This window comes from Zootoca vivipara, chromosome 10, assembly GCF_965207765.1.
Source record: "Zootoca vivipara chromosome 10, rZooViv2.hap1.1, whole genome shotgun sequence".
Taxonomy (NCBI): Eukaryota; Metazoa; Chordata; class Lepidosauria; order Squamata; family Lacertidae; genus Zootoca; species Zootoca vivipara.
Genome location: NC_142593.1, coordinates 43421717 through 43449401, shown reverse-complemented (window position 1 = coordinate 43449401; position 27685 = coordinate 43421717). Strand labels below are relative to the sequence as shown.

The following is a 27685-nucleotide window of genomic DNA, read 5'->3' as shown; positions in this document are numbered from 1 at the left end:
ATATTTTTCTTGCATTAATATGCTGTTGACCATGGGGGTGAGACTTTGGTATATAAATAAACCCTTGAAGTTGATGGTTCTTGCACATTTGGGATCGTATTACTAGTGTTACCTGGAGGAGCACTCTTGTGCTATAGTACAGCAAAAGTGGACACCCCAACCACGCCAGGAACATTAGTGGTATAAAAAGTTACAGGAATTCAGCGGGTAGTTGTGGGACATGTGGTAGATGGAAATGAAGCCAAATGTCCACCCCGGAACTTTTGCAGGCACTACCGGTAGCAATAAACCCTGATACTGCCATGAACAAAAATCATACTGATTACATAATAAAAAGGACCCTTGGAGGACCCCTACTGCAGTTCATCTTCCATGAAAAGTGATGTTTTTCATCCCACCGTCCACTGTGGTGAAATTACAGCATTACATTGTTAAAGGTAAAGGTAAAGGGACCCCTGACCATTAGGTCCAGTCGTGACCGACTCTGGGGTTGCACGCTCACCTCGCATTATTGGCCGAGGGAGCAGGCGTACAGCTTCCAGGTCATGTGGCCAGCATGATAAAGCCGCTTCTGGCGAACCAGAGCAGCGCACGGAAACGCCGTTTACCTTCCCGCTGTAGCGGTACCTATTTATCTACTTGCACTTTGACGTGCTTTCGAACTGCTAGGTGGGCAGGAGCTGGGACCGAGCAACGGGCGCTCACCTTGTCGCAGGGATTCGAACCGCCGACCTTCTGATCAGCAAGCCCTAGGCTCTGTGGTTTAACCCACAGCGCCACCTGCGTTACCACCCCATTAATTTCAATGGAAAGAAAACACAATGCAAAAGGGGGAGAAACGTAATCAGTTACAGTGGTGCCTCGACTTACAAATTTAATCCGTTCCGAAGGCACCTTCGTAAGTTGAAAAATTCACAAGTCGAAAAACGCCGTTGGAAACGCGATTTTCCATAGGAATGCATTGGAAACGGAAAAATTTGTAAGTCGAAGCAACCCTATCTAAAAATTCGTAAGTCAAAAAATCCCTATCTAAAACCGCTGTGGTTTTTCCCCAGTTGTCGAGACATTCGTAAGCGCGCGGCCATTATCCCCATTCGCAAGTCGAAAAATTCGGTTGTCGAGTCGTTCGTAAGTCGAGGTACCACTGTACCTATCATCTATGGACTGAAAGCAGCAACAGCAAATACCGACTGTATTCCTTGGTAATTTCTACTCCCGTTTCAATTTTTATCAAAATTCTCTGTACCCATCAGTGGCCATGGACTATGGCACTTCTTCCATGAAATCCAGCTACTTATTATTATTATTTTGAGTGTAAAGAAATCAGTCAAGGTGACTGTTCCAACCTGTATTAAATGAGTATGTTTTTTATTTGATTTTCCCCTTACCCAGTGTTCGTATGGAGGCTCTCAGACCCCACCCTTCATTGCACAATGCCCCTTTCTTCCTTTGCATTTATCGGTTACAGTTCATGCTGCTTCAAAGCAGTAAAACAAAAACACACACAAACAAAAACATCCTCTATTCCCAGAATTTTATTAATTTTTTTATTATTTAAATATACTATACATGTTCAATCTTTTTTTTAATAAAAAAACACCATACAATAACCTTCTTTTCATCTTGTCTCATATTTATGACGGAGACAGAAAAATACTTAGAGCACGTCTACCTGGGAACTTTTCCGGCACAAGCCTCTTTGAAATGAATGAGAATCCCACCGGTGCTCAGATTCATTTCAATGAGGTTTGTGCACAAGAAGTTCCTTTGCGGATCATGCCGGTGTTCTGGTGGAATGGTATTACTCTGGGAAACCCAGCTGCAGCAGAGTCCTGCAACAGAGGGCACCAAAGCACGTCAGCTGAACAAAGGCTTTCGGCAGCTTTGGGGGCGGGGGAGAAAAAATTCCCCAGGAACCAGCAAAAGTGGTTAAAAGCTTCCACTGAAAGAGGTATTCCCAAAATTTTGCTTAAAGCAAAATGCGAAGTGCATTTGGTGGGTCTTCCTCAAGTGAACGCTACCCGGAGGATTTCAAAGAAAACCCCAGAGGAATTTCAATAAGAATAAGCAGAATTTATCAGGGAGTGAATTTTACTTTCAGCGCACCCCAGGATTCTCTGAAAGCAAACTAAAAATCAAATATGGATGTTTGCTCCTCAGGTGAAACACCAGCGGGATTTCGAGGTGGGAGGGGTAGAACAAATAAATTTCTATAAGGCTATGAAAACAACAACAACAACCAGCTACTCCCACCCCAAATAATACACATATCCATACTCTTGTCTTTCTGCGTGGTGGGGTGGGGACTATTGCTCCCAAGCTTCTGCAAGCAGCAGTATATCTTTTTTCTTTCCGAAATGCTATAATTATGAATGTTTACACATACCCCTCCCCCCCAGACCCCAAAGCAACGTTAATGGTTCTGTGACATGAGAACCTTGTTTGTACCCTAGATGCTGTTCAGAAGAGTGGTCATTCAATCCTTTATTTGCCAAACAAACATTTAATTTTTGTTGTGGGTGGTCCACGGTGCCTTGTCAGATGCAATTATCACTTTGAAAACAAAACAAAAGCAAATGTAACGCAAGGGAAGTGCTCTCCTGATATGACAGCGAGCATTTCGTTATTCACTCTGAGGTTACCAGATATTTACCTCCAGCATCTCAAAAACCCCACTGCCGGTAGCTTCACATATTTTTAAATTTTCCATCCACAAACGAAATTAAGGGTGTGCATTAGCCCCCAGGGTAGTCAATGTGGTGCCCTGCATAAGTTGGTGGACCTCAGCATCAGCAAGGCCCAGTGGCGATGTGAGCTGTAGTCCAGCAAGATATGGAGCACACCATGTTAGCCGCATGTCCAAAGGCTGCATCGTTGGCTCAGGCCACATCAGACTGGGATTGCCATGTGTTTCACTGGGGGGGGGTTGTGTAGAAGAACTCCCTAGTGCAGGCATCCCCAAACTGCGGCCCTACAGATGTTTTGGCCTACAGCTCCCATGATCCCTAGCTAACAGGACCGGTGTTTGGGGAAGATGGGAATTGTAGTCCAAAACACCTGGAGGGCCGAAGTTTGGGGATGCCTGCCCTAGTGTATCCCATGTATAAGGGAAGTGCTTTTTAAAAGGGGGACTTCAGGAAATACAGCCTGAACATTTCATACTTCGAGGAGAACGCTGTAGGCACATTCCATGCTAGCACACGTCTACGGTCCAAAAAGGAAGGAACTGGCATTGGGCTCAATTGAATGTTCTGGGCCTTTTGGCCAAAGGATTCTGAGTAACTCGCAACCAGGTGCAAGGGAAAGCCGGATGAGGATACGTTTGATGCACTCTCCTTCCATGGCCCATATTGCATGGCTCAAGTGACGCATTGCACATATGCCAAAAATGGGGTGAAGGGCAGCCAGGCAGTGTTTTCCCTATACCAATCCCTTCCACACTATAATGGATTGTGCATATAGGTTTCCCCCTCATGGCGGTTTAACAGGGACTCGGGTAAGTAGCTAATAGATAACAACAGATTGCAAAATCATCAGCCTTTGTAGAGGTTATACATTAGTTTGTTTGTTTTTTTAAAAGGGACACAATTAACAAATCTCTGTATCAAAATCTATTTCCAAACAAAATGAGAAACCAAACTGACTTCTTTCGTGACAAGAAATATCAAAGTCACAGCATCGACATAGTCCCTTAAAGCATTTTGAACAAAATCAAAGTATTAACAAAACTACTTCTGTTTCCCGCTACAGACACTGCAAAGAAGACATACGCATTTATTCATTTATTTAGTGGAATACAATGTGAAGAGAGTGGTACATGTTGGCTTGATGTACAGTATTCTACTTAACTTGCTCTAACAAAATGAATCTCTTTATGGTTATAGTGATGAACTATCCACAGCTTTCTAACGTTAAAGGAAAAAAAAAAGTAAAACAAAAAAAATCATATAGGTGTTTTTTCCCCAGATTGAACAAAGTTGATAATTATGTTTAACTGAAGATCGCATTTACTCAGTGTAAGCTGTGAAAATAGGAGCACTTCATTTTAAAAATGTGCCCAATATTGCATTTCAGAGCCATTGTATATAATGCGATAAATGAAGAACATTTAAGATGTTGCTTTTAGACTGGCTCTTCAGAAGTTATATACACATATGAATAATAGTGGCTGCAATCCTCAAGTCACTTACTTCAGAGTAGATCTGTTCACTTTAGTGTAATTATTCTAGTCAGTGTTAAAGTGGGCGAGAATGGCAGTGAGGGGTTATGAAACGTCTACCACAAGAGGGCAAACAGCTTTATTCAGAATCATAGAGTTGGAAGGGAACTTGTAGGCCACACAGCCCATTCCCTGCTAAATGCAGGAAATCCTGGGCTCTAGAGTTAGAATCATAGAGTTGGAGGGGACCTTGTATGCCATGTTGCCCAATCCGGAGCTGAAGCATCCCCAACAGCTTAAAGACCTCCAGTCTCACGTCTAGTCTACACAAACAGCAGATCACATGGTCAAACTGTTTCCAGGCTATACTGCCTCAGCCCACTCTTTGAATGGAAAAGTCCCTACACATTTAAACAAAAAAACCATCGGGAAGAATGCTAGAAAGGAATCTGGTATCTCCCTGGTATCTTCATTTCTCTACACTGAGTATATACAGTATATGTTGATGCCCTCCCTAAGGGCAAAGTCCAGGAATAGTTTTATCACATGGTCTGCTCTTTGTATAAGCTATCAGTGAGTCAGAGGCACTTTGCAGGGAGGGGGTTCCAGATATCACTATTTCTCCAAGTTGGTTTGAGAAAGGACTATGCAGTTCTTCTGTGTTAGGTTCCAGTCAGATAAAAGACACAAGGGCCTGTCACCGGCTCTCGGCACATTGCCATGTGCATGGTGAGCAAAGCAAAGCTGGCTTGGGGTGCCTTATATGTTATTGGTTCTTTTCAGTGAAACAAAGAAAGGGATAAAATTAAAATGGCATAAAGCTGACAGAATGCTCTCGCCCGCTCCTATCTCAGAGGTACAGCTAACTCTCCAAACTATCACAGTGTTGACACGAGAGAGGCAAGGGGCAACTACTCGGTCTTGCTGATCAGTCCCTGGTGTTTCTAGGGCCCGCTGCTGCCCGTTTTGCACAAAAAGTTGACCGCCCCACTTACATGTTCCGTCATTTTGCACTCAGCCATTGTTCCTCAGGTTTTCAAAAGCAAGGGGATGAGATCACAAGAGTTGATGCACAATGCTCTCATCAGATAGCAAATGAACATCCAACCCAACCCCATATATCTCCAGCTAAGGACATATTCCCTGTTGTTTCCAAATGACTGTAATAGGGGCTACCACTAACTTTTGCTATTTCACACCAGTGGTATGTATGCTGTATCCAAAGCCAGTATGAGGATGAAGAGCTGTAGGCCAGCTTCCAAATGTTACATAGGAGCAGTATGGGCCCACTCCTTGTTGGAATGTTAGTATCTTTCCCACAGAGAGAGATATGAAGCACCTGCATCTCTCCAGAGGACCACAGGCAAGTTTTCATTACACTAGCAGAGCCATTCACTCTTACATCATCTCCCTCAGGTCCTATGTAACATCTGAAGCTGCCCTATGTTAAAAAAGGGAAGATTATTCAGATTGAGGCTGCATTTTTTTCAACACCACTTCCACCCGGGCTTTTCTGAAATGGTTTGACTGCAGTCAAAAGATTTGGCTCTTTTCTGTCTTACTTTTTTTTCCAGGGGGAGGAGGAGAAGGCAAATTTGTTCTGTCAGATGTTAGCAGCTCCATAGACTTAATTCAGCTTTAGTCTGAAAACATATGATCACACCAATATATGATGCAGTTGGATGCATTTACGGTCTGTTCCGCAAAACCTGCTGAAGAGCTCTGCTTAAATTTCAGCATCTTTGGGAGCAGGCATTTAACTGAAATAAGTTGGAGAGAAATGCACACCTGGGTACCAGTTCAACTCAGCCCATTTCAAAACAGCAGCAAGACACATCAGATGATGCAGGATGAGAACCTTTGTTCCTGTGGCAGGGAAAGACTCAGTGATGCTGACAAAAACCACACACACAAACACACAGGTCACGTTGCAGTTCCTATGCATATCTGATCCTATTGATTTTAAGTGCAAAATTAAAAAAAGAAAAAAAGAAACCCAGTTTCAAGAGGAAAAACAAACAAACAAACAAACAAACAAACAAGATCAAACAAAAACCACAGCCCTAGCCTTATCTATTCTCTGCTATTGGACACTTGTGTGAGCTTTTTGACATCTGACTTGGTCAATCTTGTACAAAACACAGGGAAGGAAAAAGGACAACGCAACTGAGAAAATCCTTCAAACGAACAAACAAAAAAGAGAGAAGAAAGATATTTAACATCCTATTAAATAAATAACTTAGGGAGAAGTACAAAAGCATGGCATAAGCATACAAGGCGGGGGAACCATACTATTTATTTTGTTAGAACAGTTTTACTCTAATGTGCTTATATTTCTTAATCCTATTCATTTCTTTCACAAGACCATTCCAGAATCTTCTTTATCACTGCATATGAGGATCCACGAATTTCCAGTAAATGCTTCTGTGCCTAACTGTCCATGGGATCATTAGGCCTGAATGAGCAATGAAGGTCTTTGATATGAGTTAGTATTCCATAAATAACTTTCCCCCAACATCATTCCATACATTGTCTCATGTCCTTCAAGTTCTATCGCGGAGAAAAATAATAATATTAATAATAATAATAATTTTGTTCACACTGGAAAGAGCTCCCATCCCATTTGATTCAGCTTGTGTCTTGATTATAAGATATGACACAGAACTAATTAGAAGTACTTCACGTGCCAGCAGAGAGCACAAAACCTTCAAAGGCTTCCCCCCTCTTTTCAATCAAGCAGACGTCTGCACTGTTTCTGCCTTTCCTCTTCAAGAGGATTACCAAGTATTCCTGACAAATGATCTTTGGTTCAACTGCTATCAATAGAACAGGCCCTTCATCTGTTGCTCGACAACCATGGGGAGAAAATGAGCGGTTGTATTTTTCCTCCTGGTTCTCTGTCCTTTCCTCGTGGCTCCCTTTCCGTTCAAGGCCACAAACATTTGCCTTCCGTTGTTTCTCCAAAACAGAGATGCGTACGTATTGTATCCGTTTTCTTCTATTCTCTCCTTTAGTTTGCAGTCATTGTTAAACTCCCTCTGTTTCACACGGAAGAAAGAAACACATGTACAGAGAGAAGGTTAGAATGCAAAGTGATGCAAGAAAGAAAGAATTGGTAAACTTTGGGCACATCTGCACTGTACATTCAAAGCACTATTATACCACTTTAACAATCATAGAAAATCATGTAAACTGTAGATTGTGCAGGGCAGGCTTCCTCAACCTCGGCTCTCCAGATGTTTTTGGCCTACAACTCCCATGATCCCTAGCTAGCAGGACCAGTGGTCAGGGATGATGGGAATTGTAGTCTCAAAACGTCTGGAGGGCCGAGGTTGAGGAAGCCTGGTGTAGGGTCAAAGAGCTGCAGTTCCTAGCACTCTTGCCAAACTGCAATTCCCAGGTTTCTCCATAACTGTTAATGCTTTAAATGCTTGATGTGGATATGAACTTGCATATACTTTTTGGGGTGTGTGTGTGTGTGTTAATTTTTACACGACTTCTTTCACAGGGTTGTGCCCCACACTGCAGCATTCATGCCTAGAAGGGAAAAAACTTCAGATTGCAGCTGGGCTCATGTGGGAAGCAATTGCACCATTCATTCACCCAGCCACCTACCCAGTTGATTTCTTCCCATGTCAAATATTAGAGGAGTGTGGCATGGGATCTGATCACGCTGAAGCAGTACCCAACCCATCAAAGAGAGTGTGATGAGCACAAACTCTTAGGATAGTAGAGAAGATTCAGGCCACATTTGCATTGGGCACATTCAGGCATCTATCAGAACAGCCAAATTCCACAAGCCACACCACACTTGGTGTCTAGCTCGACTCACACGTTCTTAGCTCCACTGCTGTTCTTAAAGGAGAGGGGCTGTAGCTCTGGGGTATAGCACTGGCTTTGCTTACAGGTCCCAGGTCCAATCCCAGCATTTCCAGGTAGGGCTGAGGGAGCCTCCTCTCTGAAATCCCGGAAAGCCACAGCCAGTCAGAGCAGACAATACTGAGCTAATGATCTGAATACGGACCAATGATATGACTCTGTATAAGGCAGTCAGTATGAGGTAGTTTCCTGTGTGGTGGGTATTTCTTTCTTTCTTTTTTTGAAAAAGAAAGAAGCATAGGAAAGTAAATTTAATCTAATTCATTTAAAATGCCTTCCTCCTGCTTTCCAAGGAAACTAAAATAATAATAATAATAATAATAATAATAATAATAATAATAATAATAATAATTGTAATGGTGCTGTTGCGCCTTGAGTAAAGACGCCTGAGTCTGCTCTGTCTTTAAGAGTTTTACAGTGCAGAGATAGCAGAAAATATGACCTCTCAGTCACTCGCAGAATCCGGGAGTGGACGTTTCCTGTTGCGTGCCTTGCATAAGAGTTTGGGCACCCCGAAACGCCTCCTCCCGACCTTATGTTTGGTGGCATGCCTTAATTCGGGCGCCGGAAGGGGCGGCCTGTTCCCCTCCACCTGTGGGTCAGGGCGTTGCAATGGCTCTCTAGCATAGCTGGGCCCCGATGCCTCCAACTCACTAACTTCCTGATTTCCCCCACCTGACCCGCTGCTGCTGCTCTCACTGGGCGAAGTGCTAGTCAACAGGAGAGGCGGAGGCTCCCTGTACAGAGCTCCCCTGATGATGATGATGATGATAATAATAATAATAATAATAATAATAATATATTATTATTATTATTATTATTATTATTATTATTATTATTATTATTATTATTATTATTATTTATACCCCACCCATCTGACTGGGTTTCCCCAGCCACTCTGGGTGGCTTCCAACAGAAAAATAAAATAAAATAATCGATTAAACATTAAAAGCCTCCCTAAACAGGGCTGCCTTCAGATGTCTTCTAAAAATCTGCTAGCTGTTTTTCTCTCTGACCTCTGATGGGAGGGCATTCCACAGGGCGGGCGCCACTACCGAGAAGGCCCTCTGCCTGGTTCCCTGTAACTTGGCTTCTCACATGAGGGAACCACCAGAAGGCCCTCGGTATTGGACCTCAGTGTCCGGGCAGAATGATGGGGGTGGAGACGCTCTTTCAGGTGTACTGGACCGAGGCTGTTTAGGGCTTTTAGGGCCTAATCAGTGATACATACTGTGGTACCTCAGTTTACGAACTTAATCCATTCCTGAAGTCCGTTCTTAAACCAAATCCGTTCTTAAACTGAGGTGTGCTTTCCCTCCCGCCACCAGTGCCCTTCCACCATTCGGATTTCATTCGTAGACAGAGGTAAAGTTCGCAAACCGGAACACTACTTCTAGTTTTGCGGAGTTTGTACACACCAAACTTTGTAAACAGGACTTCGTAAGCAGGACTGTTCGTAAACCGAGGTAACACTGTATGTGACTCAAACAAGAGGATAGGGATTGGCAAATTAGAGAATTTTGGTTTCTCTTTGTTTTCATTTTCCCACTCTTAAATTCTCCACATCAGTTTGTGATTTTGTTTTTTAAAAAGTTCTCGTAACAGTTCATCAGATTTATAGTGTGAATTTCTCCTAATATGCACACATTTGTATGCATTTTTTGCCTAATACACATTTTTTGAATATTATTTCCCCCTTATAGAATGCATTTTTGCATGCTATTTGCACTAATATGTGCACTTTTATGCAAGCTTTACCCAAGTGTGTGTATATTTTCATAGATGCTACTTGCCAAGAGAACTGCATTGCAAAATTCAGGGAAATGCAAATTTCAAAGTGTGGCTGTATATGTGTGAAGTGAATAGTCTCTCTTCCCCATCCCTGCATGAGCATAGCTCCATGGAGTTTCTGTTGAGCATCAAGTCTATGAACTGATTTCGCCTTTGCTCTGCACTAGCACATGTTCTGCACATGCCTCATATCTTATTGGAAAAACTAGGCTGGAAATTTTTGAGAGCTTTTAGGAAAAATTTATTGAGGCTATTTTTCATATCCATCTGCTTATAAAAGCAAAACTTCTATGCCAGTCTGAATCCAGGCATAGGAGGTCTTGTTGGGAATAAAAGTTCTAACTAGAACGTTTTGGAAAAGTTATAAAATAACCTGTTAATCATGGGTTTGGTGCAAAGGTACAAAACGTTCTGCGTACCAGAGCCAATAGGGAACTTTCACTCTCTACCCACTGGTATTTTGATCTCAATTCCAGACAACCAAATCTGGATCATGAGCATGTGGGTCCCATTGTTCTGATTATATGGCGGCCTCTGGAAAAATATGCAATTTTAAAATACCTATTTTGCAGGCAGGCATTCCTTCTTTGACTTAACGGGAGGAGGAAAGATCAATCTCGAACAACTTAATTTTAAAAAAATTAACATTGAATATTTTGTGAATTTTAGATGTTTGGAGTTGAGACTGCAATCCTAATCACATTTACCTGGGAGTAAGCCTCCATGAACTGAGTAAGATTTACTTCTGATGAGACATTGTCAGGATTGCGCTGTGACATAGGAAGTCAACAGGTGGGCATGAATATGTTATGGATCAACGTCTAGCTTGGAGAACTGCGGCTTGATTAAACCAATCCATTAAATCATTTTTAACAAGCCGAAAAGGCACACCTGATTTGTTGGGCAACAATAGAAATTATTTTTAAAATAGAAGTATTTTTAGAAATTGCAAGCAGCAGGCATTGTCTCCCCCCCCTTTTTTTTGCAAACTGAGCGAGCTGATCTCAAATCCCACTTCTCTAATTAACTGCTGCAGTTCTGCTTTCACATTACGCGATGTTACAACACTGTTGCGAGAGACATATCATGGCAAGTTTGTTTGGCAAAAATGGTGAAAAGAAAACGGAACACACACCTGAAAATTACTTAAAAGCTTTTGATTTTTTTATTTAAAAAAATAATGCAGCTGGGCTTCAGTTTTATTCAAGATTTCATAACATGGCTTTCAAACTGTGTAGCTACTGAATGGCAGGTGTTTATTTTCATAGGCAGCAATGAAGTTTAAATAGCATGATATTTCAGGGGCTATTTAATCCAGGAAGCAAATATAAGCATTTCTTGAAATAATTAACACCCAGCTTCCTAGGCGAAACGAGCTGATGAGAGAATTCTCTAGCTGCTTGTTTGAGTCATGAGTGGAGCATTGCCGACCCAAGACTGAAGAGGTAGTTTTACCTTGAAAGGAGGGACAATAGCTCAGTGGTAGAACACATGATTGGCAGGCAGACGTTTCCAGGTTCTATCCCTGGCATCACCAGTTAAAGGGATCAAATAATAATAATAATAATAATAATAATAATAATAATAATAATAATTTATACCCCACGCATATGGCTGGGTTGCCCCAGCCACCATGGGTGGCTTCCGACATACATAATAACATAACAAAACTTCCTGACACAGGGCTGCCTTCAGATGTCTTCTAAAAGGTATATAGTTATTTATCTCCTTGACATCTGATGGGGGGATATTCCACAGGGAGGGCGCCACTGCTGAGAAGAAAAATAGTTTGACCTGGTAGGAGGTGGCTTCATAATTAGGGAAAGAGCCATAGCTCAGTAGAAGGGCCCATGTTTTGGATGCCAAAGGGCCCCTTTCCACTCCCTGCCATCAACAAAGACTTAATGCATTTTCCATTAGTTCCCTGGGAAGAAGGATTGACGGTTAAGCCCTTAGCTGCCAAGTATCCCGTTTTTCGCGGGAAACCCCCGGATTTTAATCCGTTTCCCGCTGTTCTCCCAAATGGAGAAAAATCCCAGAAATCCCCCGGATTTCCTACCTGCCAGGGAGCCTCCATTTTGGGTGCCGTTCTTCCCATGTGTGGGCACCGGAAATTGGGCAGAGCGGCACCGGAAGTTGCTTCTACACATACCCTGCTCAATTTCTGGTGCCCACACATGGGAAGAGCGGCCCCAGAAGTTGCTTCTACGCAACTTCCGGTGCTGCACCACTGCTGATCTGGGAGGGGAGCAGGATTCTCCTATCAACTCTCAGCACCCTTAACAAATCACAGCTTCCATAAGTCTTTTGGGTAAGCCATGATGGTTTAAAGCGGTTTCAAAGAGCTTTAGAATGTATGGTGTGAAGTGATAAAGCAGCTTCCTATAGTTCAGGAATTAGGCAGAGTGAATATGGAATATCAAAAACTGCCTTAAACCATTGCTCTATGTAGCTCAGTAATGTCTACACTGACTGGCAGTGGCCCTCTAGGGTTTCAGGCAGGGGAAATCTCCCGGTCTTACATTGAGATTGAACCTGGGACCTTCTTCATGCAAAGCAGTTGCTCTACCATTGAGCTATGGTCCTGTATCATTTAGCATCTGGCACAACCTAGCAATGTTCGTTGCATTAAAGCATTAAAGAGGCAATATGGTTAAAACAGTTGGGCATGAGAGAAAAGTGGAAGAAACCAGATGGGGATTCCAACAAATTATGGGGCTTGGCCAGAAAGCCACAAATATCTATTTATGACATCTTCTTGGGCTGAGTTGTAGATCATCAGAAAATGATAGATCTAATGATCCTGGAAAAGGGGAGGAACTCTCAAACCACTCACTATGTTTGAAACTATTTCAATGGTGGCTAAAAATAGAGCAAAAGGGTTGCTTTCAAAACTATACAGAGGATTAATAGATGGGGGGAATTTAATAGGACTGCAAAAGGTTTGGGAAGAAGATTGAGGTGAGATGCTAAGAGGATCAAGGCTGGATATTTATATTTTTTAAAACCAATATTCTTCAACCTTGAGTGTCCAGATGTTTTGTGACCACAACTTCCAACTTCCCTGACCATTGGTACATTGGCTTAGGTTGATGGGAATTGTAGTCCAATAATATCTGGAGACCAAAGGTTGAAGAACAGTGCTCTAAACCTTCAGTTAACATGGCCTCGAATCAAATGCCATAATCTATGCTAAAACTTGTTCATAGATGATATATTACTCCTGTATATATATATATATCTAGAAGTAAAAATCAACTGCTTCTGAGAACTAGTTAGCAGACTCTCTTTCAGCCCAATTCCAAAAACATGCGTGTTCAACAGTCCTGCTCAGCACAATGGGACCAGCGTAGGAACAGTATACAACAGATTAAATAAATAAAGGCAGAGAAAACATACTTACCGAACCATAGACTTTTCCATTCTTGTTCATGGCTAGATAATAGTTGCTGCTAATGGATTTAACTGCTACAACTCCAATTTCTACTGATGTTATCTCCAATATGCCTACAATCCAAGGAGAAAAGGAAAACGAGAATGGTTCAGGTCTAGGATTTGGAATCTCATCATTAAAGCAGGGAGAGAGAGGTTGGGGGGGGAGGGCGGATGTTTTGGATAACTATGATAAAGAGCTAGAATTAAAATGGATCTTTTCAAACCTCACTCAAATCCTGTTAATATCCAGAGCGACTGACAAACCCGCTTCAGAAACTTTCACGGCAAGAATATACACAAATGTTGTTTCAATTACCGTGTTTCCTTTCCTATTCCTCTATTTGAAACTCCATAAATATTGAAATAGCTCAACCCTTCTTAGTGTAGATTTTCACTGAAATTTATCAAAAGAGACATAGGAACCACAGCATTAAATTAAATCTATAGCATATGGCAATAGAACGGCAGAGTCATCCCAAAACACAGAAACAGTGGTAAGCACTTTATTCCTTTTAGGACATTAAGATAAAACTAAATCTCCCAGCCATATAAAGCTGATCCATCCACTCTTGGCAAGCGTGTTTGACATTCTGGGGTATAGTTAGGCTAACTCTGATGCCACACATTGTCTTGCTCAGTCAGATAACAGAAAAACCACTCCAGTCTGTTCATAATAAAATATGTTTAGCTTCCCTCACTCGCCCCAAACCACTATGGGCAGAGCTTCACAGGGATGGGCTGTATGTACATGTCCAGCGCTTCCAAATACACACTTTAAAAAGCAGATTAGCTTTATTGGCCATATACACACATACACAAAACATATCAACACTAATCTACATACCTCTTTGGTCTTATAGTAGCTGTCTGAAATCTTGCATATTCATTTATTTTTAAAACGTTTATACTACTTGATATAACCAAAATCTCTAAATGCTGGCGGCATTTTTAAAAAGAGATGCATGGGTACAGATTTCAGAGACCTTTGTGCTGTCCTAGACACTGTGTGTGAATTAGGACAAGCACAGTGGCATGTCATATACGAGACCCTTCCTAAATCAGATTGTGCCCTTGCATCAATTTCAAAGCCAAGTTCCCTATATAGTCAAGTCTTTTGTTAAGGGTGGAGGAAGGGCGGAGTGCGAATGCGAGGGTGAAAATAAATCCGATCAGTGCTGACTTCTCCAGTTAGAATCAAATGGAACTCAATCTTCAGACATGGACTCCAGAGCCACCATTTGTTGGAAACGCTACAGTTATGTGGTTCAATGGTCATGGGGTGTGGAGCCCATCACATGTTAAACGCCGTACAGACAGACTGGTGCCGCCTGGTAGCTGACTCATGGAGATCACAGATGGCATGGCAGTCTCAAAAAGAAAGGGGCAAAAAAATTTCTGTCCATCTTAATCTATTTTTGTTAAATAGGAAGGAGAAAATGGTCAGCCTGATTATGTGCACTCTGCTGCAATCCGCCGTTGGCAAATGGTAGGGACGGCCTAGCTGTTTCCCACTGTCGCTTCAGCTGGCATCTTTTCCCTGTCGTGATTGATATGCTTTTGGTCCTTCGCTTGTTAGACAGAAATGGGGAAGAACACAAGCTATTATTTCATAAGGACATATTTGTTTGTTGTGGGTTCTGTTGCAATGCTAGGTTGGATTAATTCCTCACAGCATTAGCATTTTCAAGGAATTTTATTAGTTTATGCTCAAATGGTTTCAAATTGAATTATATATTTTTATCATATTATAGTTGTAAGGATTGCAACACATTAAAACAAACTGCAGTTGGATCGACTAATAAAGTATCATTTTTCAAATGTTTGTGAAACTTCTGGGTGCCGTAGAGTGGGAAAGCAGATTGTTTAAATCTGAAACTGGCAAGTGTTGAGGATTGGAATGGTCCAGCCATGTATTTTGCTTTGATACAGCCGCTTGGCCCATGCAGTGCATTTTAGTACAATATATCATAATGCAACACTTTTCTAGAAACACTTGGTCACATCTTCACATTTATCCTTTCTACCCATATTTAGGTAACCTAGAAGAATCTCATCAGAAGTGAAGTTATCACATTTACACTGTAAGCCACAGGAATGGAATTTGAATGTGTTCCACTATGCTTGTTTAAAGCAAACCAGTAATGATGCTGTCATAGTCTTGGTGCACCAGCAACACTGCAAACCCTTTATGGCCTGAGTTCACAATTCCCCAGAGTAAACAAAACAAAACAAAAGGTAAAGGGACCCCTGACCATTCGGTCCAGTCGCGGACGACCCTGGGGTTGCGGTGCTCATCTCGCTTTACTGGCCGAGGGAGCCAGCGTACAGCTTCCAGGTCATGTATGCCGAACCAGAGCAGCGCACGGAAACGCCGTTTACCTTCCCACCAAAGCGGTACCTATTTATCTACTTGCACTTCGTGCTTTCGAACTGCTAGGTTGGCAGGAGTAGGGACTGAGCAACGGGAGCTCACCCCATCGCGGGGATTCGAACTGCCGACCTTCTGATCGGCAAGCCCTAGGCTCTGTGGTTTAACCCACAGCGCCACCCGCGTCCCTTTAGAGTAAATAAAAGGCAGAGTTTTAATGAGCTATGAAAACAAATCCACAGTAAACTGAAATCTTGGGTGAATGCAATTAGGACTAGCAATCTACTAAACCAGGAATGGAGAACCTGAAGGCCAGCGGGTGTTGTTGGACTACAACTCAAACCATTGACCAGGTTGACTGGGGCTAATAGGAGCTGAAATCCAACAACACCCAGAAGACCACAGGTCTAAACTCACCTGCACCCAGCTAGTCCCCTCTACCTGCCACTGTCTTCCTTTTCCAACTGTCCATTGACAAACTCCCTCCACACTCCCTTCAAATTTCTCCTCCTGCTTACCTTAACACTCCAAGTTATCTCCACCCTGTTCTACTCCAAACACAAGCCCCGACCTTGGGGGTTTCATTGCATTAACTGTGTTGGTTTGTGGTCTAGACCTGCAAGGTGCACACTATTTACTGTTCAGCTACACTGCATTTCTAGCTTAATTGGCAAAAAGTGAGATGGATCAGGATTGTGGGCACTGTGGCTTCTGAGGCCAACTCTCAAGGAGTGGTAAAATTCAAAGGTTAGGTATTAGCATGGGAGAGCTGGACTCAAATCCCTGCCTATAACCCCGTAGGTTGCATTAGCCCGGTCAATATTCTTGGGAGTAACTGGAAAAGGTTGTTGCGAAGGTAGCAGAGATAAAAGTAGAGTGAACAGAAGCGTGGCTCCATTTCCCTTTTGTAATGCCATACCTTCAACAAACAGGCATAACAAAGGCTTACAGAATGTGGCAAACACTTTCTAACTGAAGAGCCATGCTTCGAAGCTCTTCACTTACCGTGGTACCTCGACTTACGAATGACTCGACGTACGAATGTTTCGAGTTACGAACAAAGTTCCGTCCGCCATTTTGGATGCAGTTTGGATGCATTTTGGATGCAGATTTTTTTCGACTTACGATTTTTTTAAATTCTCCCCCCCCCATTGGCTTCGACTTACGAATTTTTCGACTTACGAAGGTCCGTTTGGAACGGATTAAATTAGTAAGTCGAGGTACCACTGTACTCTCCTGAAGAGTGCGCACTCTCAGTCTTACAGTCTTCACTGGTTCTTAGAACCTTCACTAGAATTTCTGGGCTTACGTGAGTGACATCTATATGGCTCAACCTGACAACCGTTGATATTTTCTGTTCAGTTTTACAATACCGCAACATACATGAAATCCTAAAGCCTCTAGAATCTGTTAGTCAAATCACTCTTCCCGGAGAACTTGTAATTCTTCGCTAAGGCAGACCATACCTTAAACAGAACATCAATATTCTTTCAAGAGGTTATAAAACTTGCTTTCCTATTTAGGATGCTAGTTGGATCTGTAAAGGAACCATCAGTCTATCTAGCATAATGCAGATACGACTCAAGAAAGAAAGAAAGATTCCAAGCAACAGTTGCCCTGGGACTGCAAAACCAAAGAAAGGAAAGCTGTATTCATCAGCCAGAGATGTAAGGCCTGCTGCCCTGTGTATGTATGTGCAAATCTTGGCTGTTGATTTTTTGTACTATTGCAACTTGTTGCAAGCCACCATAAAAAGGCATTAGAATGAAAGACAGGATATAAATCATGAAAAGCAGCAAACAACTACATGCCTGTCATGCCTGAGTGTTTGAGCCATTTGCCTGCATGTTAAAGGAAAGTCAGGATCTGGGCCTTATCTTGTCAGTTTCCAAGCCTGGAGGGCTGGGTTGAAGAAGCATGTCTAAAAAAAGCACAAACTATAACAGAAAGCATGTGAGGACACTGTTCTGTAAAAATGGAACATAAAAGCACATCATTAGACTGCAACAATGTTGTATAAGCTGTGGGCTTGGAAGACAGCTCTTAAATAGTTTCACAATTTCCCACAAAGTTCCTTATTGATTTTTTAAGTTGCCAGATTACTATTTCTCTAATAGCGCTGGAGATATTGATGCCTGAAGTAACGATATCCACTTAAAACTTTCTCTCTCTTAGTAATAAGGCTGCAAAAGCAGGTGTGGGGAACTTCAGGGCTCCCAAATGATGTTGAACTACAACATCTATCAGCCTCAGCAATCACAGCCAATGGGTAGGGATTATGGGAGTTGTAGTTCAGCAACATCTAGTTTCCCCAAACCCACAATAAAAGCTCCTTTTATTACATTTGTCCTTCAGTTTTTCTTTCACAAGATCAGAACCCTGATGTGGGTGATAGGGGGCATTAACCCTTTGTAGCCTCCTCCCGACCCCGTCAATTCAAATGGCAGATGCAGGAGTGAACCTACCTCCTAAGTCATGGCCCTGATCCAGATTGCCATTTTCCGAAGGAAAAAGCTTGCACTCAAGAGAAAACCACGCAATTAATGTCACATATAGTTTGGTCCCAAATAGCTCTCTGAAAATAGCACAAAATATCAGATGTACAAGGCATTTCTGCTTCTTGCCTCTCGGCAGATCCAGAGCTCAGCTGTTCTACATATTGTGCAGAATAAAGTACTTGCCAGAGGTGATGAAATTCTGGGATCTACCATTTTAGGTTGCATGTGTGTCTGTCTGTCTTATTCTTTTCATAAAAACACACTTCCTGCACACAATAAACTCGCAGATTGGGCAGAGCGCTATGCTGTCAGTCTGGTTTGTTAGCTGGCTACATATGGATAATTTTGTTGTTGGAGAATAATAATTAGGGTCATAATTGAAAAGTGTGTGATGTAGTGGTATACCCAAACATTCTCCTACCATAGGATCTCCCATCTCATTCTGTGTAATTTATAAACTGGCTCTCAATGGGAATAATAGGACCCAATGCAAAATATTAAAAATACTGGCTGGAATTCAATGTAGCACAAAGTGTGGTATGCACACAGGGAACAAGGTCTCCGTGTGCAACAAGGCTGCCTCCTTGCATGCACCCTGTGACCCCCTAAACCTTTTCTGTTCTGCCTTTAAGGGGGTTGGAAGTGCCGCTGTGTGAATGGACCTCGTTCTGCACATGCAACAACTGAGTTGAATCCCATGCATAGTTGTTCAAAACAACACTGTGCTTGCTTAACCCAAACAACAAAACATTTGAAAAGTTTCACTTCTGGAAAATATTCAAGCCAAGTGAAAGTAACAGTGCAGAGTACAAATCCAGGGGCACTTGGGTTCAAACCCCCTTTCAGCCATGAATCTTAGTCACTAGATCTCTGTCCAGCTATTTGCCAGAATTCTTGCTTGCTGGGAGGTTTCTCAGAGCATTCCATTGGACTTGCCTTAAAAAAACAACACCTTTGTGAAAGGGCCTTCCCGCACTTATCATTTATAGTGGTATAGCTGCTGGGCTTTTAAAAAGAGCCTCATGATTTTCTGGCATGCTGCCGCACGACGTCACCATTATTCAACTAATATTTAGGAATGACATACCGTATATTCCGGCGTACAAGACGACTGGGCGTATAAGACGACCCCCAACTTTTCCAGTTAAAATATAGAGTTTGGGATATACTCACTGTATAAGAAATACGACCCAGCGTATAAGATGACCCCCGACTTTTGAGAAGATTTTCCTGGGTTAAAAAGTAGTATTATACACAGGAATATACTGTACTACTCCCACCTCCACTTTTTCTTTATTTGTAAAATTTTTTTACAGCTTTTGTGAAAGATCAGTAAGGTCTGCCTAATATTTTCATTCGTGTGGCATGTGTGCAAGCATCATCCCAGCTTCTGAGTGAAGGGGCTGAGGCTGGTGGGTGTGTCATGGGAGACACCATTTCCCTCTGACCGGTGCAAGCTGACACTTTGTGAGCTCAGTTCAGAGGAGAGATTTGGTAGATAAGAGACAGTGGTACTGGGCCAAAGTGCTTCCCCGTGACAGCAGTCATTAGCTACAGACAAAATGTCATCACAATAAGGTAGTTCACCATAGCTGAGGTGTACACAGAGTTTCCCTTCTAATCTACAGGATTAGAATTTGAGAATGCTAGGCATCATTCACACACACACACACACACACACACACACCACAAATGCCCTCTTGCATGTTCTCATTCTCTGACATTTGCTGGCTGGAGGAATACGAGGGTAAATTGGCTCCCAGTACGTTTCCGAGCACAATTCAAAGTGTTGGTGCGGAGCTTTAAAGCCCTAAACGGCCTCGGTCCAGTATACCTGAAGGAGCATCTCCTCCCCCATCGTGCTGCTCGGACACTGAGGTCCAGCGCTGAGGGCCTTCTGACGGTTCCCTCGCTACGAGAAGCCAAGTTACAGGGAACCAGGCAGAGGGCCTTCTCGGTAGTGGCACCCACCCTGTGGAATGCCCTCCCACCAGAGGTCAAAGAGAACAACAATTACCAGACCTTTAGAAGGTATCTCAAGGCAGCCCTGTTTAGGGAAGCTTTTAATGTTTGATGGATTTCTGTATTTTAATATTTTGTTTGAAGCTGCCCAGAGTGGCTGGGGGAACCCGGCCAGATGGGCGGGGTATAAATAAATTATTATTATTATTATTATTATTATTATTATTATTATTATTATTATTATTATTATTAAATAAGGGGTGTGACTACAGCCTATTCACTTTCCTCGGTTTAGGAACAACTTGCTTCTAGTATGGAAATGAAAGCCCTTTACTCACTCTGTAATCACAGTGACATGTGACCAAAGGAACAGACCATCAGCTACAATCCGGGTTCAACAGCAACTGTATATGGTAAGTGCAGAAAGGTCCCTAGTTGCGTGAAGATCTGATACACAACCCAGCGTCAGATTTGGGGCCTTGCATGTGTACCCCTGCCCTGAATTTAACCTTTCAACTCTTACCTTAACATATCATCATAATTATTATTATTATCATTATTTACTGGGGTGTATGGGGTGTTAGGGGAGGGGTAGTGGGGGCCGCATCATGCTCCTTCTGAGGTGGTTTGCTTAACTTTGGTCCTACCCTGCGCTCAGTTTTCACCCGTGGTTCCTAGAAACTGCCAGCATGCAACAGCGGCCACATCCTGGGAAATGGCTTCGACTGGCTGCCTAAATGAAGCAAGAGTCGCCAATTGTTCTCAAATCCTCAGTGACTTAGCAACTTCCCCTGTAGGCTCTGGTGGATTGAGCAGGCTAATAGGGGTTGCTCCACCTTCTTAGTTTTCCTACATCTGTGAAGCTGCAACCAAGGAAGAAGGAGGGGGGTTATCTTGCCATTTGACCCGTGCAAGTGTGGTTGCATTAAGCTGGTGTTCCTGATTGATTTTAGTGATTGTGAAGGCTCACAGTCTCTAAGGCTCTGAGGTTCCCCAGGAAGGTTCAGATAATGAAAGCTGGAAACAACCGTTTTAATGATAAAAAGCATTTACCTCTGCTAGATGTGTAAAACAGAAGACGACATCGGCAACAAGCAAAAAAGCCATAAAACAATGTTACCGATTCTCGTCAGTAGTTGCTCAATTCGTGTTTGCTCCCTCTGGAATTTTGGGAACACACACTTGTGGTCTCTCTATAATTGTTTTAAGACAGATAGCACACTGATGGTTTTTCTTTTGCAGTCGGAACTCTGTAAACTGCAACAATTATGGTAAATCTCACTTGACCACATCCACTGTAAAAGCATGGTTCTCAGTGCCCGAATCATTCCCAACTCATTATAATTAGAAACATTCCAAATATCAACATGAGATATGCCCTGTGGACATTGCATGTGCTCGCTTTATAGGTCCCTGAAGTCTGGAGCATGTTCCCCAGAGGAGCCAAATATACTTACCTTAAAATCAACTGCCCTTTTATAGTTAAAGCAAGTACTCATTACACAAAATGACAAGGGAGAAAAAGAATGGCTGGTCATCTTGCCCCACAAGGGGGGATCATTAGCAAGAGCCCTATGTGGTTGTGAACATTGTTTCCTAACTTCTTTGCACTCACATTCTTTTAAAAAATAGTGACAAGCAAACTGAATGCATTCAAAGAAAATCACAGGCAACTGTGGAAAGAGTCAAAGGTTGGTGATGAAACAGCAATTTGCTATAACAGGAAATTACTACATAGGCTAGGACTACTGGTCTATCAACTGAATGTTCAGGAAATCTACATATTATAGCATTCAAGGAAGATCAGTTCCCAGATCCAGGAACAATTTGTTCATGGGTGGTACCAGGACCCTGGGAGCCCTTTGGTAAGAGTCCCTCAACTGGGAGTGGGGGGTTCAAAAAGAGCTTTACAGGTCCTTGGTGGGTCCACATACCCCGGTCTACCTAGGTCCTTCTCCTAATACATCCTCTTCTTAAAGGGTAAAGGGACCCCTGACCATTAGGTCCAGTCGTGACCGACTCTGGGATTGCGGCACTCATCTCGCGTTATTGGCCAAGGGAACCAGCGTACAGCTTCCAGGTCATGTGGCCAGCATGACAAAGCCGCTTTTGATGAACCAGAGCAGCACAAGGAAACACCGTTTACCTTCCCGCTGTTTATCCACTTGCATTTTGACGTGCTTTTGAACTGCTAGGTTGGCAGGAGCTGGGACCGAACAACGGGAGCTCACCCCGTCACGGGGATTCGAACCGCTGACCTTCTGAGTGACATTAAAAAAGAACCACAGTTCCAGAACCTCTCCAGTCCTGCTTAGAATCCAGGTTCTTAATCCCAGACTGATTATGTGATTGGCCATGCTATCTGGGGCTTCAACTTCTGGAAAGTACCCCGTTGATGAATCCTGATCTCTATAAAACAATGTGTCACACTGCATTTTAATAATTTTGTCTGACAGGCAGAAGTAATTAAAATACATTTGCTATTTTTCTCCTTACTAATACCGGTTGGACAGGATGCCCTTCCAAAATCACGAGTGCTTGGAGGATGTTATTCAGCAGATCCTAGATTTATCCATGACAAGAACGGGAACCAAGTTCACATAAAAAAATCCAGTTTTGTGTGGTGACATATTCCCCCCCCCCCCGCTAAACAGATTTTCCTATAAAAAAAGAAAACAAACAACTATCAAACAACTATCGATTGTGGATAGAATAAATGTTCTCTTGGAATATTTTGAAAGCATGAACAATTTCTCAACTTTTTAGTAGATCACATTATTAACAGTTTGTTTTCATAGGTGATCCCACTTCCTAATTTAAACCAATATTTGAAAATGTTACAGAGCCCAAGGGAAAATGGTTATGCATTCATAATTCGAATACTGGTGAAACTTGCAAATAACTGGTTTCATTTTTAGCTCAGTTCCCATTTCAGATATTTGCAAAATTGGGAATGCATTAGATATTATGGAACAGGCTTTCTACTCTGCAGCATCAATTGAATACCATCAGGTTATGAAATGAGCTTGGAAACTTGTCCTAAAATGAACCAAGAATTGTCCTTTGTGCCCCACTTTGGCACTGCTAACACAGCAGTTCAACTTCACCCCTGAAGGAACACTCCATTGTCTCTTGAGACAGATGGATGCAAACAACATTAAAGGAAATTCAGAACTTACCCAAAGAAGAGAGGATGATTGATCAGAGTGCTTGTTTAGGTTTATATTGGAAAGAAAACACAGTGTTGTCTGGCATGTAGCAAAAGATACACTTGTTTCCAACAGGATCGTGCACAGTAGTTATGCCAGTAAGTGACTTTTGACTTCTAAAGAGTCATAATTACGCCCACTAGTCTGCCCACTGAGGATTGCAAGAGTGTGGAGAAATTTATCCACAGCTATCCTTAATGCTCTGCTAGATCAGGGATAGTAGCCCTCCAGAAGTTGTTAGACTCCAAATCCCATCAGCCATAGTCAGCAAAGCCAATGGTCAGGGATGATGTGAGCTGCAGTCTAGGAACATCTGGAGGACCAGAGGTTAGAGGCCGCCCATCCTTGCTCTAGAGACTTCAGACCAAAGTTTGCATGTCAGGATAGCCTGAAAGCACTGTGTTCTTCTGTTTGTTGGCTTTTGGTAGCTGAGGTTAAGCTAGTATTCAATATATGTGTTAAGTATTACTCTCTCCCTTGCAAGTGGCTTGCTTTGTAGTTTTTAAATGCATCGTTAGCTTTTGGGTATGAAGCAAAAGGGAGCTTCAAAAGCAAATAAGAAACAGAACCAAAGATACTTGACGGATATATTTGTTTTGTTCGCCTTCACAGCAGGAAAGTAGCAGGAGCATATTCTGGGCCCAAAATTAGATGCACCCTTTTCTCAATAGTGTTGCTGCATACTCTTCACAGTCACTCTCATGGGTGGGCTCGTTTGAGTAAGCAAGTGAATATTTCTTAAGTGACTCGGTCCAGTAGCGTTAGTCATTCCAGCATGGAATGACTGTCGGATGAAGAAGAATGAGCACTGCTTCCAGCTGAAACAAATCGACAAATCTGCATCGGTTTACTTTTCAACTAATTCTCCATGCCATGTTTGGTACTTCTTGTTTGCTTTCTTCAGCAATAAATACTAAGACCTGCCACTGCACTTTAGGGCAAGTAAGATCAGACCATGTTAAATTAGGCAGCCAGTAGCTTTGCCACCTCATGAGTTTATGGGTCATGAATACACAACGGCACATCTGCACTACAACTGGTATATATTGTCATAGCCTCCCCACGGTGCAATAAGCTTAGGAATTATAGTCTGACGAGGATGCGGGGAATTCTCTCTTGAAGGTCCCCAACTCCTTCACAGAACTACTTTCCTTGGTTTAGCAGTAGACAGCCCTTTTTTGGTGTATGCTGGGAGGTGTCCCATTAAGTCTAGTCAAAAGCACAAGAATGTGCCATCTAGTCTGACCTGCTGGGAGCCCGAGGGCCCCGTTCCTGCCTCTCTCCACCTGGCTCAGGGTGGGGCCTGACAGGCTTCATAAGAATTGCTACTGCTGCTGCTGTCACCGAGCAAGGACTGGGGTATTTTGGGGGGAAATTTGTCGGGAGTTTTTGCCGTTATTGAAATTACTTTTTCCTATCTTTATTTTTATGTGGAAATTGTTCAGTTTGGTTATGTAGTTTTTTATGTGTTTTATTTATTTTTATGAGTACTTTGCTATGTTTATAACTAGGTAAATCTTTTCATATTGTAAGCCGCCTTGAGCATTGTTTTAACTGTGGAAAGGTGGCATACAAATAAAATGATGATGATGATGATGATGATGATGATGATGATCTAGTGTACAGGACTGCATGTATGCAGTCCCAAATTGCCTGGGTATGCTCCAAGTCTTCTGAGCCAGGAATCAGCACAGAATGGGACAGCCAGTTCCCAGGTGTGTGGTTCTTATCCAGATGTGACGCATACTCCTGCCATGTATGCTGCACTCATACTACATGTATGCTGCTTTGTTCCTTATCGGCAGCTCTGAGTTTGAGAGTTCAATAAGATGGAAAGTGATTTACATCTATAGACATGTCCCCCGCAATCTACTTATGGATTTTTGAATTTTTCCCTATGGAGCAACATTCACAAATTGTTCCAACTTTCAATGGTTCTCCTTCCTTTTTTATCAGCTCACTTAAAACCCCTAGGGATTGCAAACATAAACATGCCTAACCCCAATGTATATTTTATTTGCATCACTGGCTGTAAAATTCCTGAAGCCCCTTCTATGAACCATTTGGTCGGTGAGCTAGGCCAACTTAATGGTAATCCAAATAGGAGTCTGACTAGAAACCCACTTCCCCTCCCTTCCCTTTGGAGCAACTGGGTGACAAGCACCACTGATAAAGCAGCTGTTGTGTTAAGAAGTCAAAAGACAGGCACAGGTTTGAGAGGGTGCAGGTTCCCTGTAGCAGAGCTAATTCAGGGAGGGCTTCTTATCAGTTCTCTTAGATCGCTACATACTTAGTCAAAACTATGTTATCTTACCAGATGGTCACCTACCAGTTAAATATTTCAGGAGCTCAAGGCAACGCTAAAAACTGAGGTCTTTGGGTTATTGGAACTTGCATTATTAATCCTCCGGCTGCGCCCCACTTAAAAGTTAACGATGCAAAATCATTCCAGTCCTCTGAATCACTTTTAGTGTATCCTTTGTCTATTGCTGCCTGTTGCTGCAAGACAGCCCTCTTTGCTGCCTTCTTTCCCTTGACCCACACAAGGCGCAGATCTCTCCCACCACTTATATTAGATTGTGTTCTAGCATTTACAAGGCCTGGATTATCACTCAGTATTGCCCAATTTGCTATCACTTTCTCAAAATGATGCCAAGTGTCCGGTTATGAAGTCAGTCCACTACTCTCTTTTGCCTCTCTCTGTCCAAATTCATCTGCTTGACTGACTGGTCATCCAAAAAATGGTGATCAGACATGAAACCATTTAGAAATGACTGAACTGAAACACTCCATTTTTGTTGAGATGGGGTTTCATCCCCTGGTGCACTATTGATACCTTCTTGAAACTGCTAGGAAGTGTGGCTGTATGAGAATGACTTTAGCTCAGAGGTACAGCACCTGCTTTTCACACAAAAGGCCCCATATTCAATCCTTAGGATCTCCAGCTAGAGCTGGAAATGCTTTCTGTCTGAAACCCTGGCAAACCACTGTCAGTTAGTGAGATAATACGAAGCAAGATGGAGTGTAAGGCAGGTAGCTTCCTAGGGTCTTATGTCTTGGGGGAAGGGCTGCAGTTCAATGGCTGTCAGGCTTCAGGAAATCAGCTCCCCCCCCCCCCCGGCAGTAGATAAGCAGAACAAAGGGAAAGGAGTATTCTTACCAGTTAGAAACTTTAATGATCACAGCAAGAGAACAAAGAATCTATTCATAGGAATGAAGGTGCTCCCAGTTAAGGGTTTCACACACTTCCTCCCTAGTCACCCAGGTCACTACTGCGTCTTGTAACCTGATCTCATAACCACTCTGCTTTCTGTGCTGCGACCTTATCTGCTCTTTTACCTTGGGCTGAGCAGATGAACACTTTCCAGAGACAGTGAGCCTGTTAACCCTCTCTCTTCTAGTGTTTCTTCTCCTAGCTGTTCCCCATCCAGTACTTCCCAGCTTCTGCCTTCTGAACTATGTCCCTCTGCAAACCACTGTTCCAAATCTATACTGTCCTCCTCCTCCTGGGAAGATTCAGGATCCCTCAACACGGTCCCCGATAGTGGCAGAGCATCTGCTTTGCTGGTCCAACGTCCCAGTATCTCCAGGTAGGCCTGCAAGAGAACCATTTCTGAAATCCTGGAAAGTCTCTGCCTGTCACTGCAGACAACACTAAATTAGATGCACCAAGGCTGTGGCTCAGTAGAAGGCAGCTTCCTTTATTTGGATAGGACACACCTTCCAATAAAGTAAATATCCTTTATCTCAGTCAGAATAAGAGCGTAATGATTTTCTACATGTCATGGAGACATAGTGGACTTGGTTGTAGTTTTTATTGACTTCCTCTTCACCTTTGATGAGAACTCTGCACCCCAATGGCAACTTGCTGTGGTTCAAAAAAAAAACTGCTCGTTGCTACGCTTTGGTTAACAAGGTGCCTTTCCGAGCTCCCTATGCAATTGTAATAAAAACAACCCAAGACCGCTGACTCTTGGACACATATGTAAACAATTGTGCACTATACTGCATGCACCTGACATATGTCTTTCTCAGTATTTTCATCTTTTATACCCGACCGCTTGCCTGGATCATGTGGCTTGTCTCCCCGGAGCAAATGCTTTAACATTCACTCTGATGTAATAACAATAAGTACCATTCCCCTAAACATTCTTTCAACACATTATTAAAAAAAAAACACACCAAAAAAACCAGAACCGAAAACAGGACGGCAAAGTTTCAAGTCTTGTTGGGAAATCTGGAAGGCCTGTCTGAAGAGCACAATTGTTTTGTGCCCCCTTCAGATCTTATTATGCACTAGTCTACTTTACCAGCTTGCTTTCCAATAGCCTCATATGATAGGCAGTCATTGCGTTCTCATGATCTGATTGCGCAAGCCTGTTGC

At 42.6% G+C, this 27685-nt stretch overlaps 1 protein-coding gene across 1 annotated transcript in view; it reads right to left on the bottom strand.

The window, feature by feature from the left end:
* Positions 1-2926: 2926 nt before the first annotated feature.
* The window catches only part of FGF10 (fibroblast growth factor 10), an 86488-nt gene continuing 61729 nt past the window's right edge, over positions 2927-27685 (bottom strand). Inside the window, exons 2-3 of the mRNA XM_035100430.3 lie at positions 13233-13336; positions 2927-7197 (exon numbers count right to left, since the gene is read on the bottom strand). Of these exons, the coding sequence (XP_034956321.1) occupies positions 6979-7197; positions 13233-13336 (323 nt within the window). The 3' untranslated portion in view covers positions 2927-6978. The remainder of the gene's footprint in view (positions 7198-13232; positions 13337-27685) is intronic.